Source organism: Mus pahari, chromosome 15 (assembly GCF_900095145.1).
Source record: "Mus pahari chromosome 15, PAHARI_EIJ_v1.1, whole genome shotgun sequence".
Taxonomy (NCBI): Eukaryota; Metazoa; Chordata; class Mammalia; order Rodentia; family Muridae; genus Mus; species Mus pahari.
This window is the reverse complement of record NC_034604.1, coordinates 31167132-31181462: the sequence shown is the minus strand read 5'-3', so window position 1 is coordinate 31181462 and position 14331 is coordinate 31167132. Positions and strand designations below refer to the sequence as shown.

The 14331-nt window shown below is 52.8% G+C and overlaps 2 protein-coding genes across 3 annotated transcripts in view; one reads left to right on the top strand and one right to left on the bottom strand.

Moving 5' to 3' along the window:
• Nrg2 (neuregulin 2) overlaps positions 1-10340 on the top strand; it is a 50980-nt gene extending 40640 nt beyond the window's left edge. The window contains exons 7-11 of the mRNA XM_029547217.1: positions 2243-2345; positions 4226-4349; positions 4665-4792; positions 5359-5586; positions 8017-10340. Of these exons, the coding sequence (XP_029403077.1) occupies positions 2243-2345; positions 4226-4349; positions 4665-4792; positions 5359-5586; positions 8017-8785 (1352 nt within the window). The 3' untranslated portion in view covers positions 8786-10340. The remainder of the gene's footprint in view (positions 1-2242; positions 2346-4225; positions 4350-4664; positions 4793-5358; positions 5587-8016) is intronic.
• Positions 10341-13313: 2973 nt separating this feature from the next.
• Positions 13314-14331, bottom strand: part of Psd2 (pleckstrin and Sec7 domain containing 2) — a 51406-nt gene continuing 50388 nt past the window's right edge. For both annotated transcript variants that reach the window (XM_029547244.1, XM_021214527.2), the window contains exon 16: positions 13314-14124. In XM_029547244.1, coding sequence (XP_029403104.1) covers positions 13915-14124 — 210 coding nt within the window. In that variant the 3' untranslated portion in view covers positions 13314-13914. The remainder of the gene's footprint in view (positions 14125-14331) is intronic.

Sequence of the window (14331 nt, the reverse complement as noted above, 5' to 3'; positions counted from 1 at the left end):
TGACCCTTTAGCCTGTCTACCTGTCTGGAAGGGACTTTGAAGATTAGCATTTTAATCTCTCTGACTTGATGCAAGGAGACTCCAAATATCCAAATGTGTCTTAGCAACCGATGTGGAGGGCTCAGGATTGGTGGGAATGCTGTGGTAGTGGTGATGTGGAACACCAGACTTGGTTCAGAGACTATGTATATGGAAAGACTTTTTCATGGCAGCCCTGGGGAGGTCCAAGCTCCCCTACCACCTAGTCCCTATCAGTTGCTCTCGGTAGAAAGCAAAGCTCAAAGTCTGCGTGTGAGTGTCTGGGTCTCAGGCAATACTGAGTGGAGAGGAGGTGGAGGCTGGTCGTGTGGTGTGGTACACAGGATTGATCTGCGGGTATGTGTGGATGGAGGATGGGACTATCCAGCTAGCAGGTGTCTCAGGGCAGGACTCAAGGCTACAGAAAGGATGTGGAACATCTTGGTTAAGCCCAGGACATTTGGGGTTGAAACTGCCAGCACAGGGAGGTGAGTATGGGCGTGTGTCTGTCTGAAGGGGACACACTCACTTGCCTACCCAATAAACATTCGCTCAATACAAGAACTTGCTACACTTAGCACCCCGCCCCTTCCCGGAACTGCATTCAAGAGGAGACAGCAACAAACAGGGAACACTGTTGACCTGCGCTACAGAAGGAAAGAACGTGAGCTTGGCTTGGCTTGGCTTGGCTTGGCTGCAGTAGACAGCTACTGTGGCTAATGATCAAAAAAAGGTTTGTCCTGCGTGGTCCATCTGGTAGCCAGCTCCCCAGATGACTGGAGGAGAGTATGGAAGGCAGGGGACACAGCACATACAGGCTTGCCTTATTCGGTGGTCAGAGTAGAAGCAGAAAGGCCTGTCAGAGGGTGTCCATTTCTAGCTGAGGGAGCCCCCTCCTGGACTACAGGGGCAGCAGTGAAAATACTCCCTGTGGTCAGATCCACCACTCCCTTGGAAAGCGGGTCTAAGTTGCCTTTTGGATGGACAGCGGGGGTGAGGAGAGAGGGAGTAACAGGGGAGAAGCCTCAGGAATATGGGCAAGCAGGCGTGGAGAGAGCTAAGCTAGTCTGGCTAGCTGGTAGTCTGGCTGGCCATGGCGTATGGGTATTCACCAGAAAGCAGGGAGAAAGCAGGGCAAGAGATGGAAATGGAGCGTGCATACAGATAGTCTGTATGTAGTCTGTATATAGACAGAAGGTCTGTCTAGACAATACATGCATGAATGTCTGTGTGAAAGGCATGTCTGACCCTGGAAGCCATGGCTTTGGGTGTGTGAGCGTCTAGAGGGTTTGCAGTTCTGAGGTTGCTAGCATACATAGGAGGGGGCCTAAATCTGAGAGATTAGGGACATTTCTCTGAGCTCTGCCAATCATGGAGAGTCTGCCTCTACTTATCACTGAACTGAGAGCATGGGAAGGTAGCAGTGCCAGCCAGCGGCTGGGGGGGGGGGTACCGTAGCCAGTGCTGTCACCTTTTCCTTGTCTTTCTCCTGGCTTTCTGTTTTAGAGGGTCAGAGATAGCAGGCACAGAGGGTAGACAGGACAGTTTGGCCCAGCCTCTCCCAGCTTGTAATAAAGATGGGGTCTGTCCCTTGTGCCCAGGGACATTACTAAATGCCAGGCTGGGCTGTCACTGCTAGGCTTCTCACCAGCAGATGAGGTGCAGAGAGCCAAGGCAGCAGATGAGGTGCAGAGAGCCAAGGCAGTACCCTGACTGGGCCGTGGAAGTGGAGAAAGGTTCTTCCCACGCCCCACTGTAGCCCCAGTTTGCTGTGTCCCTGCTCCTGGCCTAGCTAGCATTCCTCCTAAATCTGGGTCAGACACATTGTTATCAGCTCTTCTGGGGGAAGCTGGTGCCTGAAAACGGCCTTTGCCCTGGGTCTCTGTTCATTGCCATGAAGAACAACTCTCTGCAGGGCCATCATGGAGCAGGGCAGAGGTGCTGGTCAAGGTGTTGCCTCCCCTCTACTGTGGCCTTGGAACTTCACCCCCTGCTCCATCCCCTCCCTTCCCTTCCACTGTCCACTCATGTGCATTGGGCAGGTGTGGGTTTTAGGGGCGGTGGTAGCAGAAGTCTGAAGGGAGACAAAGGCAGACTGCGAGCAGGCAAGGGGAAGAGATGGAAGGAGGCGGACAGACCCTGTGCTGAGGGAGCCCAAGGCTGGGGAATAGGGAGGTTGTGCACAAGCATCTCCATGGGCTCTGTTCCTACTCTGCCCCTACAGAGGCTGAGGAGCTGTACCAGAAGAGAGTCCTGACAATTACTGGCATCTGTGTGGCGCTGCTGGTCGTGGGCATCGTCTGTGTGGTTGCCTACTGCAAGACCAAGTGAGTGTTCCGTGCTCAAGCCGAGAACAAGCCAAGCCAGTGGGGGAATGGCCTCCAACTGTTTCTGTTGGAACACAATTCCTCCCTGAACCCACCATGCCCAGCATGAGTGACTACAGCTTCCTGTCCCCGACAGTCTCTGGGCCTCTGCAGCTGTAGCACCAAGGGACAGACACGGGAAAAGTCTTGGTTCAGACCCAACTCTACCATCCCCCCTAGGACCTTGGGTAGATTGAGGAGCTACTCCCAGTCCTATGAGGATGACGCCTGGAAGGGCACCACAGGGCCTCATTGGGGCTCCCAGCTTTCCTTTGCAGGCTCCTGGAGTAGATGGGGCAGGGGGTGCTGGTGGGGGATAGGCCCTGGGCCATGGGAAGAAGATGAAGGCCGCATTCTCAGTGGCACTGTGTACGCCCACGCTGGAAGTACTGCAAAGGAGCACAGAGGAGGAAGAGAGATCAAGCCGTCTCAGGGCAGTTAGGGGCAGATCTGGGAAGGTCCTGAAGAAGAGGGCAAACTCAAAGACAAGCCAGACCTGCTCAGAGCAGAAAGCCAGGGTCCAGAAGACTGGGCAGAAGCTAAAGACATATGAGATTCAGAAGCTGCCATAGAACCCTGACGCCAAGCTGCAGATAGTACGGAACCAGTGAAGTTCTGTAGAGTGGGAGGGCAAGGCATTTGCTCGGATCTAGGAAGCGGGCCTAGGCAGAGCCACCATTTCAGAGACTGTCTCTTGGTCTGGATTCCTGCTGCCCTACAGATGGGATCTAAGGTCCTGCTGACCTCATTTTGGATGGGACCAGAACCAGAAAGGTTGGGAAGTAAGGAGAGGGTTGGGACTGGGCCCAAGAAAGTTGAGTCCATGAACTAAGGGAAGAAGCCACCTGTTCCGGCACTCATTACCGAAGGCAGCAGGTCTTTCTCAGGCCCACCTATGGACAGAACGTGACTAGGCACATGACCAGCACTCCAAGCAAGTGCTGCCAAAAAGCACTTTTGGTTTGGGGCTTTTTGTTGTTGTTTGGTTTGTTTTGACACAGGGTCTTACTATGCAGCCCTGACTATCCTGGAGTCCACAGAACCTTCCCTACCTCCACTACATGGGGCCACCAAGATACATTTCTTAAGCACCTCTCCTCAGCTGGAGGGCAGAAAGGCAGCATTCAGGCTCAGTCCTAAGGAGAAAAGATCTGAAAAGGCGGGAGTGCAGGGTGGAACACTGCAGGGTCAGAAACAAGCTGTCCCAGGGGACAGCAAGCTGGGTGGAGGCAGGCAGCAAGAAACAAGCCTGGGGAGGAAAAGTGGGACACTGAAGGCCAGGGACGACTCTGAGTCATAGGAGTAATATAATTACAGTTGTATATGATAAAATGATTTACTGAGCATTTATTATGTGTCAGTATACAGAAGTCCCACAGGCTTGGCTCCTGAATCACAGCATCCTATTTTATTTACTTTGGAAAACTTTACTGAAAGTGTTTAGCTCATTTACTTGTGTATTTACTATCTGCCTCCACTGTTGGCCCCCAGGCTGCATGAGGCATGGCCCATGTTTACCTCATCTGTTCCAAAGAAGTGTCTGGAACACAGTTAAAAAAAAAAAAAAATCTAATAAGCGCTAAGGAGCAAGGGAAGGAGGGTCTAGCACAGTGTGAGATCGTTACAGGCTTTTGATGGTCAGTGGTCTCTGGGATGGTAAGGGGTCCTACGCTACAGATGGAGGAAGTAAAACGTTTTCATGCACTTCCAGGACTTGCCCAAGGTCACACAGTACAGAGCAATTGGATTCTATGCGCTGCCCAGTCTCCCTAGAAAGATAGCCAGGGAATCCTATCCTTGACGGTAGCCACGCTAGGCTCACCTGTCTTTCCCCTGTGCAGAAAACAGAGGAGGCAGATGCATCATCATCTCCGGCAGAACATGTGCCCAGCCCACCAGAACCGAAGCCTGGCCAACGGGCCCAGCCACCCTCGGCTGGACCCTGAGGAGATCCAGATGGCAGATGTGAGTGGTGTTCCCAGACCGGCCCCCTCTTAGCTCTGGCTGGACAGCTGCCTTCTCTGGCTGCAAGGACCGACGAGGGCGGATGCCAGTCGTGTCAGGCACTGCCTCACTGGGGATCTGGCTTCACTCTGCCCATTTCCATAAGGAAGAATTGGGTAGGGGTGTTGATTGTCTGGAGCTATCCCTGACCCACTGATCACATTCAGTGGGTTACCCCTTAATTAGCGCTCCATGGCTAACACTTGCCCTCCCTATCAGGAAGGGGAGCCATCTGGTCTCCATTACTAACTCCTCCCAACTTTCTGCCTCTCCTAGTACATCTCCAAAAATGTGCCAGCTACAGACCACGTGATCCGGAGGGAAGCTGAGACCACGTTCTCTGGGAGCCACTCCTGTTCACCTTCTCACCACTGCTCCACAGCCACGCCCACCTCCAGCCACAGGTGAGCGGCACCAGGGCCCATCAACCCTGCTAATGCCTGTACGTCATTGGTCAATCAGCCACAGCTAATTGAGCTCTTCTCTTGTGTTGGCATACTGACCACAGTCCACCCGACTCTCCAGGACTGGGGCAACCTGTCCATGCAAGCAAAATAGTTCCTACAGCTGGAAAAAATAACAGGGCTGGGCCCTCCTTCCATGGACAGACCCATGCAATAGTCAGAGCCATTGCATATTAGCCGGCGAGGCTCAGATCCTGAGAAGTGGCTAAAGAACATGGGATAGAAGTGTCCCAGCTGTGAGACCTTGGTGGTGGAGGTGGGGTGTGGGGGAACCTCTACATATGGCAGCTTGCCAGTCACAGGATCCCAGCCTGCCTTCTCCCATTATCAGGGTTGAACATCTGTGGTGCTCTGCATCAATGCCGAGTGGAGAGAGAGGACAGTAAGCTAAGGGAGTCACAGATCAGACAAAGAACCCAGGGCAGGGCGGCCATGGGACCACACACCTGCACTAGGGCAACCTACCCCTCCTGGCCTATCAACTCACTCCTATCTGGTTCTTCCAGACATGAGAGCCACACGTGGAGCCTGGAACGTTCAGAGAGCCTGACCTCGGATTCCCAGTCAGGCATCATGCTATCATCAGTGGGCACCAGCAAGTGCAACAGCCCAGCGTGTGTGGAGGCACGGGCGCGGAGGGCAGCAGCCTACAGCCAGGAGGAGCGGCGCAGGGCTGCCATGCCACCCTACCACGACTCCATAGACTCGCTTCGTGACTCTCCACACAGTGAAAGGTCAGTGTCTACCCCTTCCCTGGACCCCACCTTGGCTAGAGAGCTGGCACTGCCAACTCAAACAAGGTCCCAAAAAGGTTACATGGTCTCCTGGGATTAGAATTGCAGCTGGCTCAGTAGATTCTGGCTGGAGTGAACACACAGTTTGTGGCATTAGGGAACATTAAGAGCCATACTGTAGCATCAGGGACAAACAGGGCTGTTACACACACCCTGGACCCAAGGTTGGCCTATTCGCAGCACCACCTAAAGACCCCCCTATCACAACAGAAACAGAGAGACACCAAGACCACACAGACTAGATGGTAGGGGAAGGGTCATTTTCAAGGACGCTGACCCAAGCAGTAAGGACGTGAGCCAAGAATGATCTCAGGGCCTGCCAGCACCAGCACCAAGGTCCTAGTGCCCAAGGCATTGCTAGAAACCCACAAAGTTGATAAAGGAAGAACCAGGAAATTCTTACCCCCACCCCGCACCCCCACCTCGGGCTGGCAAGATTGCTGTGGTTTGCTTGCCCACCAAACCCGGTAACCTAAATGTAATTCCTAAAACCCACAGGGTAGAAGGAGAAAGCCAACTCCCGCAAGCTGGGCCCCTTCCTGCTCAGCTGCGCAGGGGCCGTCAGGCAAGCAAAGTCTGAGAGGAAGAAGGCACATCACAGGCAGGAGAGGCTCTCAGGACAGCTTTCTGACTCAACCAACTCTATGCCAAGCCTGGGCTGATCAAGCATGCCAGAGATGGCCCTTCTGACTTAGTCTAGAGAAGTCACAATCTAGGGACAAAACAGACACCTTCAGCAGTGTCTAAAAGTATTAAGCATTGACACCACACTAGGGCAGAGAAACCTGGTCCAAATATAGATTTTTTTCCCTCTGAGTCCAGCTCCGCTACCTGAGTGATCTGGAGCAGGTACTTCAAAATGTGTTCCTTCAGTGTACATCGGGAAAAACAATTCCTGCCACACTTGGGGCTGGAAAAGGCTCCAGGATAATGTAAGAGTCCTGCCTCACTCATACCTACCTCTGTTGTCATCAGCACTAGACAGTGGGGAGAAACAGGCAGGGAGGTGGGGAAGGGACACTTCTAGGAGAAATACTTGAGCATGCTTAAGAGAAGCAGGATGGGCTGTGGCGCCGTGGAGCTCAACAGGCAGGCTGGGGACACGGAGATGGACCAAGAGCCCTTGGCTTCTGCTTGCTTGGGAGGTGGAGTCTGGGTAGATACATGAGAAGGCCTTCCTTAGCAGAGCTCTTTTGGTTGGTTGGTGGGCTGGTTGGTTGGTTGGTGGGTTGGTTGGTGGGTTGGTGGGTTGGTTGGTTGGTTGGGTTGGGGGTGGGGGTGTTTTGTTTTGTTTGCCCTGGGATCGTCCTAGAGTGAAAGACAGAACCCAATGTGGTGGCATGACCAGAAAGGATATCTGGCCCAGGCTGGAGAGTATCTCAGGAGACAGGGAGTGGGCAGGACTCAGTAGTTACCCTGATCTGCGTGTGAGAAAGTAATGGATGGGGTCAACTGACTCAGTAAGAAAGAAAAAGGGCTCTAAGCCAGTTCCAGAGAGCAGCCATGCACCTGCCAGTGCAGTCCAAAAGAAAGGAACGGAAGTGAGTGATTCGGGTCCTCGAGTGGACTATGGTGGAGGCTGATGGCTCATGGGGAGCAGGGAAAGGGTCATCAGAAGATATAGGAAGCAAGGGGAGTGGAGACAGTTGTTATCTTGGTATCTTTCAGCCCTGGCTTGAGGTGCCTACCCCGTGTCACTTCCCTGTGGCTTTGGATATAAGAAGGCATTATCCCCTCACTGAAGCCAAGCCAGGGAATAAACTGTCCCTGCAAGAACAGTGAGCTCAAATCCAGGGAGTCTCTGAATGGTGGCTAGTGGTTCCTGGAATTAATATAGTTTCTACCTAATCTGATTTCAAATCCCAGGGACAGGTACCCAGGATTCACACTGCGAGTTATTTGCAAGAAACGGGCCTTCAAGGGCTGGGGATCATCGGCTCTACGCAGAGACACCTAGTGGTGGAGGAAGGAGTTATTTGATTCAGAAAGAATGAGAGACCGCATTTTGGTCATTCAGTCCTTGGCACTTAAAAGTCTGGGTCCCCTTTTTTCCTATATGTAGTATAGCCCTCACCCACAGATGCTACAGAATAGATGAGACCGCACATAAAACACCCCAAGCTGAGCGTGCCCCGGAGACTGTGAGCATCCCTACAGTACTCCCCTAGAACATTTCTGAAATTCTCCAGCATCATACAGGAGTAAACACTACATTCATCTGTGCTTAACAGATAAGAAAAGGCTGGGAGGTTCGTGGAAACTAAACGTGGTCAGAGCCACGGCCCTCACTCTTACGGACACTCTTTCTGGTTGGAATCTCCGGTGAACGAGCACCGCACCCTGACTCCCGACCCTCTGTCTCTCCCGCAGGTACGTGTCAGCCCTGACCACGCCCGCGCGCCTCTCGCCCGTGGACTTCCACTACTCGCTGGCCACGCAGGTGCCGACTTTCGAGATCACGTCGCCCAACTCTGCGCATGCCGTGTCGCTGCCGCCCGCCGCGCCCATCAGCTACCGCCTGGCGGAGCAGCAGCCGCTCCTGCGGCACCCAGCGCCGCCCGGCCCGGGGCCGGGGCCGGGGCCCGGAGCTGACATGCAGCGCAGCTACGACAGCTACTACTACCCGGCGGCGGGGCCCGGGCCGCGGCGCAGCGCCTGCGCGCTGGGAGGCAGCTTGGGCAGCCTGCCCGCCAGCCCCTTCCGCATCCCGGAGGACGACGAGTACGAGACCACGCAGGAGTGCGCGCCCCCGCCGCCGCCGCGGCCGCGCACGCGCGGCGCGTCCCGCAGGACGTCGGCGGGGCCGCGGCGCTGGCGGCGCTCCCGGCTCAACGGGTTGGCGGCGCAGCGCGCACGCGCGGCGCGGGACTCGCTGTCGTTGAGCAGCGGTTCGGGCTGCGGCTCGGCGTCGGCCTCGGACGACGACGCGGACGACGCGGACGGGGCGCTGGCGGCCGAGAGCACGCCGTTCCTCGGCCTGCGAGCGGCGCACGACGCGCTGCGCTCGGACTCGCCGCCGCTGTGCCCGGCGGCCGACAGCAGGACTTACTACTCCCTCGACAGCCACAGCACGCGCGCCAGCAGCAGACACAGCCGGGGGCCGCCCACGAGGGCCAAGCAGGACTCGGGGCCCCTCTAAGGCCCCCCCGCCTCGCCCGCCCCACGTCTCCAAGGAGAGCGGAGACCACCGACTGGAGAGGGAAAAGGAGCGAACAAAGAAATAAAAATATTTTTATTTTCTATAAAAGGAAAAAAGTATAACAAAATGTTTTATTTTCATTTTAGCAAAAAAATTGTCTTATAATACTAGCTAACGGCAAAGACGTTTTTATAGGGAAACTATTTATATGTAACATCCTGATTTACAGCTTCGGAAAAAAAAAGAAACAACAAAAAAAAAAGAGAGATGGGCCAATTTTTTGACTCTTTAATAGAAACCTATATTGTGGTGCCTTTTGCTGTACGCTAATCTGGGGCTCCTGGAGAGCCGTCTGGGGTGCAGTGTGGGGATGGGCGCTTGTAGGATCCCAAACTGGTGGGGGTGAGAAAGGGCGGGGCAAGAAGATACTGTGAGGTTCTAAAAGGCTCTGAGGGTAGTGAACAGTGAGGAAGAAAATGAAGATAAGATGTAATTGTATCTTCCCCAGTCCTCAACAGAGAAGGCAGGACGCTAGCCTTAGAGCTGGAATTGAGATTGGGTTATCTCCAGGTGGAGACACAGGCCTCCCCGCTACAGCAACTAGAATGGGGAAGTGTCTTCCCCAGCCCTCACAGCTGCTAAGGGAAAGAGGACAGAGAAGGCTGTCTCCCCACCAGCCCCCTGCCGAGGGAGGGGGCAGCTCTACCAGGGGCCCAACCTTCAGGGCTTCTCCTCCCCTGCGGCCTCCAGGACATCCTCTGCCCTCTGCAGCACCTTCGTTTACAGGTCGTCTTTTCTATTTTACGCCTGCATGTCCTTTGCATTTCAGATTCTTTAGATTGAATGCATGGTCACGCTGGGACCCAGAAGAGCCACTCCGACAGTGTATCCGATTCCCCTTTTAGCAATAAAGTAACACCGTATCCTTCTCACAGCCCAGCTCCCAACCCACCTATGACTTCCATCTTCCAATCCTGCCCTCCCCAGCCAGCCCTCACAACTGGATCCAATGCTAATTTGTCAAAAAAAAAAAAAGGCAATTGTCTAAAAAGCAAACAAAAATCCCAAACAGAAACAAATGGGAACCCTGACATGTCCGAACACCTGACTGTTGACACTTGAACATTTTTATATTATAAATAAAATCAGAAATAACTCCTGTTTGACTGTGTGTACCTAGCCCCAGGTGAGGAGGGAAGGAAGGAGGGCCTAGGACGAGGCACATGGGTACTGGAAGGAAGATTGGATAGGGCCAAGGAAGTCCCTGAGCGGAAGTGACCCTCTCTCCAGTCCCTCTGGCCACAGCTCCCAGGACCTGCTCCAAGACTTCCTTCCAAATCATTCATAAGGTGTCCCCCTGGGTGCTAAGGAACCCAGCCAAGGGACTGACGCAAATCGTTCCGCTTTAAACTCAACCTCAGAACTCTGGCCCAGTTCCTGCCCTGCAGCTAGGAAGCTGGACCTGGACCGGGGCAACAATTTTTTGCCCAGGTGGGTGAAGAGGGAAGGGTTGTGGGGTTGGCACTGGGGCAGTGGAGGCAAAGATGACCCTTGGGGCTTCAGGCACGTCACAGGCAGAGTCTGGACATGTAAGACAACATAATAGGTCCCCTCATTGCCAGGAGGACCAGAACAGCTGCAGCTCCTGAGCCCACAGGGTACTTACTGCTCTTTCCCCAACTGTATATGCTCTCCACCCCCACCCCCACTCAGAGCCAGGGCCTGTCTAAACCTGCGGCTCTGATGAAGGGCTAATCTCAGGCATGGAGGAGGCAGATAGAGTCCAGGGTAAAGAGTCTTTCCCATCAGCTCCCTAGAATACCAGGAACCAAGATTCCAGCCAGAACCTGAAGCCTTTCCTCCAAAGAGCTGGGGCGAATGTGTGCCTGTGTGTATGCTTATGCACATTCTTGAAAGTTGCAGCGTGGATCTAGACAGATACTCGCAGAGGAGTGAGACAGAGAGGCATAGTGCCACAATAGGTTCTGAGTCCGAGTGCCAGCTGTCCCTCTCTAGCTATGTGGCTTCTCCAGGCCACGGTTTGCTTAGTGAGAAATGAGGAAGCAGTTGCTTACCTCATTGTGACTGTGGAGGCTACATGCAGATGGACCCGGCACTCTTCCTGATTGATACCTAGTCTTGATGGTCGTGGTGACAGAATCCTGGGCCTTGTAACCGTGAATCACAAAGTGGCAAAAACTCGATGAGGTGATTGAGAAAAGTCTAAACTTATAAAGTCATTATATTCGTTACGGGGTGCTGAGGCGCACTTATTACAAAGGGGAAAGATGAAAGAGAACCTTCTGGACTGAATGTTACACAAACCCGTAGATCACACCCAGGCCTCACCAGGTGACCCATTGGATCCCTCTGCAGTCTCTTTGCTTTCTTAGGGTACTAATCCTTACGTGTGACCTCTGATCTCTATGGGACCCCAGATTAACTGCTCTGACCTCTTGGTGAGCCCACTGATCTCATTACGATATAGGTTTGTGTTCTCACTTAAACTGTGTGGGCTAGTTTGTTACTTCTATGTTTACATCCAGAGACCACCATTAAGACTCAAGTGACCTCATCAATAAACTCACCGACCTGTACGTGACCCCATCTCATTCCCCCTGATTGCATTAGCCCGTCTTCAATGGACAGGTGTGGTTGGGACCTGGAGCGTGGTTGACCAGAGAGCCCTCTTGACCACCCTGACTCTCAGGGTTTAGCCTTCAGGAGGTTGAGTGTGTGGTTTTTTGGGAAGCACTGCAGTCACTTCAGGCAACTTCCCTTCCACCACCCTGTCCCCTGGGACACTCAGGACACTCAGGCAGCTTCTGAGGTCAAAGTTCTCTTCCCTGACCCCCAAGTTCTTTCTCTACTTTGTGTTATCACTTTTAGTGTCTTCCCAGTCCCTCTCAGAGTCCTCAGTGGCCATGGTAACCACTTCTCCCCTAGTCTCCCTAACGGCGAGACCCGTGAACACAGGGAGCTGGCCTCTTTTACCACTGTCCCTAGCACACGGCAACAGTGTATGGCACATGGTTGACTCTCACAGAAGAGGGTGAAGGCTATTTGTCAAGAGTTAGGCACCAGGAGTTCCTGAGCCCTGGAGCAAACCTCCCAGGACCTGTCCTTGTGGGCTTGTTAGGGGTGACAAGAAAGAGGAGCATGATGGTCTATTAGAATGCAGGAAAAAAAAAATATTAGAACTTTGATTTAGATTTATTTTCATCTTATCTTTTTTAAATTTCTATTTTTGTGTATGTTTTATAATGTACATAATATTTTAGTACAGTAGTACATGTATATAATTTACAAATAAAGAATTATACAATTAAGGAAGTGAACTAAAAAATGTCTTTACTGATGGGAGGCACAACTAGTGCTTGGGGAATCACGCGTGTCTGAGGCTAAAGAACTTCACCTCTGCTGTCCCCCACCCATGACACAGAGAGTGGGACACTGGCTAGAAAATCAAGGGACTTTCAGGCAGCTGGACAAAGCACTGAGATCTCTTTGCTGCCCCCTAAATTGCCTTTCTGATCTCATTCAAAGGAGCATTTGCTTCCCCTGAGCAAAACAAAGGGGCCAGATGGTTTGGTTATAAAACACACTTCAGCTAATCCAATTAAAGCAATTTGGATTTCAACCCCACTACACCTCTCCACAAAGTCCCAGCTCCCTGCGTCAGATGGGAGTGGACTTGAAGTATTAAGCACTTAGTTGTAAAGATTATGTCACCCAATACTGCAAACTTTTGGCCAAACAATAGGCAAGACTGGCTCCTGGTAGCCATGTCAAGGGGGCTATCCCCGAGACTCACTTTTTGCTCTAAGTGATGCGGTGTTTAAAGGATGTCAACCCGTGAGAGACATGTGTCTCTACTCTCAACTGGGTCCTTAGCTTAGGCTTCCTGATTTGCTAGGAAAAGGAAAGGATTATCACTAATCAAAACCTTGTCACTCCACCTTCCCCCGAGAGACCACGAACTAACAGCTTCCTTAACCCTACTCTATCGCCCAGCCTGGGCTTGCCGGAGGATGAGGCTCAGCTCCGTAGTGTCCTTCCTTACTGCCAGGAGGTCTATGCAGAGGGCATCACCGGAGACCTTGGCAGTATTCACAGGAAGATCAAAAGCAATCAGAGGTTCCCAAAGGCACTCACCCCACAGGACACCCCTGGGACAGAGGAGGTGACACATACACGCATCCTGTCCAGTCCAAAAGCATCGACTGGAAAAATGATTGTGAGTCACACAAGTCAGCCGGAAAAGGAAAAGGCAAAAACACAGAGGTCTTCATCCTTCCATCCAGTGTCAGAGCAGTGGAGGGCCCTGCGGCAGGCTGCCTCGATAGCAAGCCAGGCTCCAAGTCAGGCCTTTTCCTTCTTCTGGTTTCACCCTCTAGTAGGTAGTAGTTTCCAACCCTTCTTTAAATGAGTTTTTTACATATATATATATATATATATATATATATATATATATGTGTGTGTGTGTGTGTGTGTGTGTGTGTGTGTGTGTGTCTGTCTGTCTGTCTGTCTGTCTGTCTGTCTATCTGTCTGTATAAAAAAGAGGCTGGAGAGGCCTCAGTGGATGAAAGGAGAAAGGGGACACACGCATGTGTGGAATCAGTTTGGCACTGAGTGGAGGTTAGGCCCCAGATTATTGCAATGTGAGGCAGAAGAACTGGGCCGGTTGCAAAGGTTGCTGGTGGTCCATAGACCTGCTGCTGGTCAACTGAGAGGAAAGAGGAGAAAGGTTGGATAGCCAAGCTGAAATCCAGAGTCCAGACCCACCCTCACAAGTACAAGACAAGGGAGGAGCCAGATGAGAAGGGAGCCTGGGAAAGCAACAGTGACAGACTTGTCCGGCCCTAGAGCATGTCTGGCCTGCAGAGCAAGGCCCCATGACTGGAGGGCAGCAGGGCTAGGAGAGGGTCTAGGCCAGAGATGGCCCAGGATGCAAGAAGATCAGCATCATGAGTGACATCTCTATCTCCTTGGGCACAGGGCTCTCCACACCCCTCTGGTTGCCTGTTAACTGCCTGGAGCTCGGTCCAAGCAGTCCCTGGCTGGAATTGTGCTCACTGACCCCTCTGGGGGACATTTGCCTGTCTCTAGGGCCTGCACAGCCACACCAGCTAAGTATCAGATGCAGAGGTATCCTTTGTGGCTTTGCTGCCAGTCCCAGGCCCGTGGCCCAGGCTGAGGGCGGGGCTTGAGTGTGTTTTCCGGAGAGCCGGGTCATCCCCTTCTAGAGTAGCCAGCCGAGCCTCAATCCGCTCCAGGTCATCTGAGCCCACTTTGATTTTCACGGCCAGGAGGTGGATATAGGTCTCATAACGGCTTTTCTGGGGAAAGGGGAGACAAAAGACAAAAGCAAAGTCAAACAAGATGCAACAAAATGGAGATAGGAGATTCGTCTTAAAAACCTAGTAACAGGGGCTGGTGAGATGGCTCAGCAGGTAAGAGCACCCGACTGCTCTTCCAAAGGTGCAGAGTTCAAATCCCAGCAACCACATGGTGGCTCACAACCATCCTTAACAAGATCTGACTCC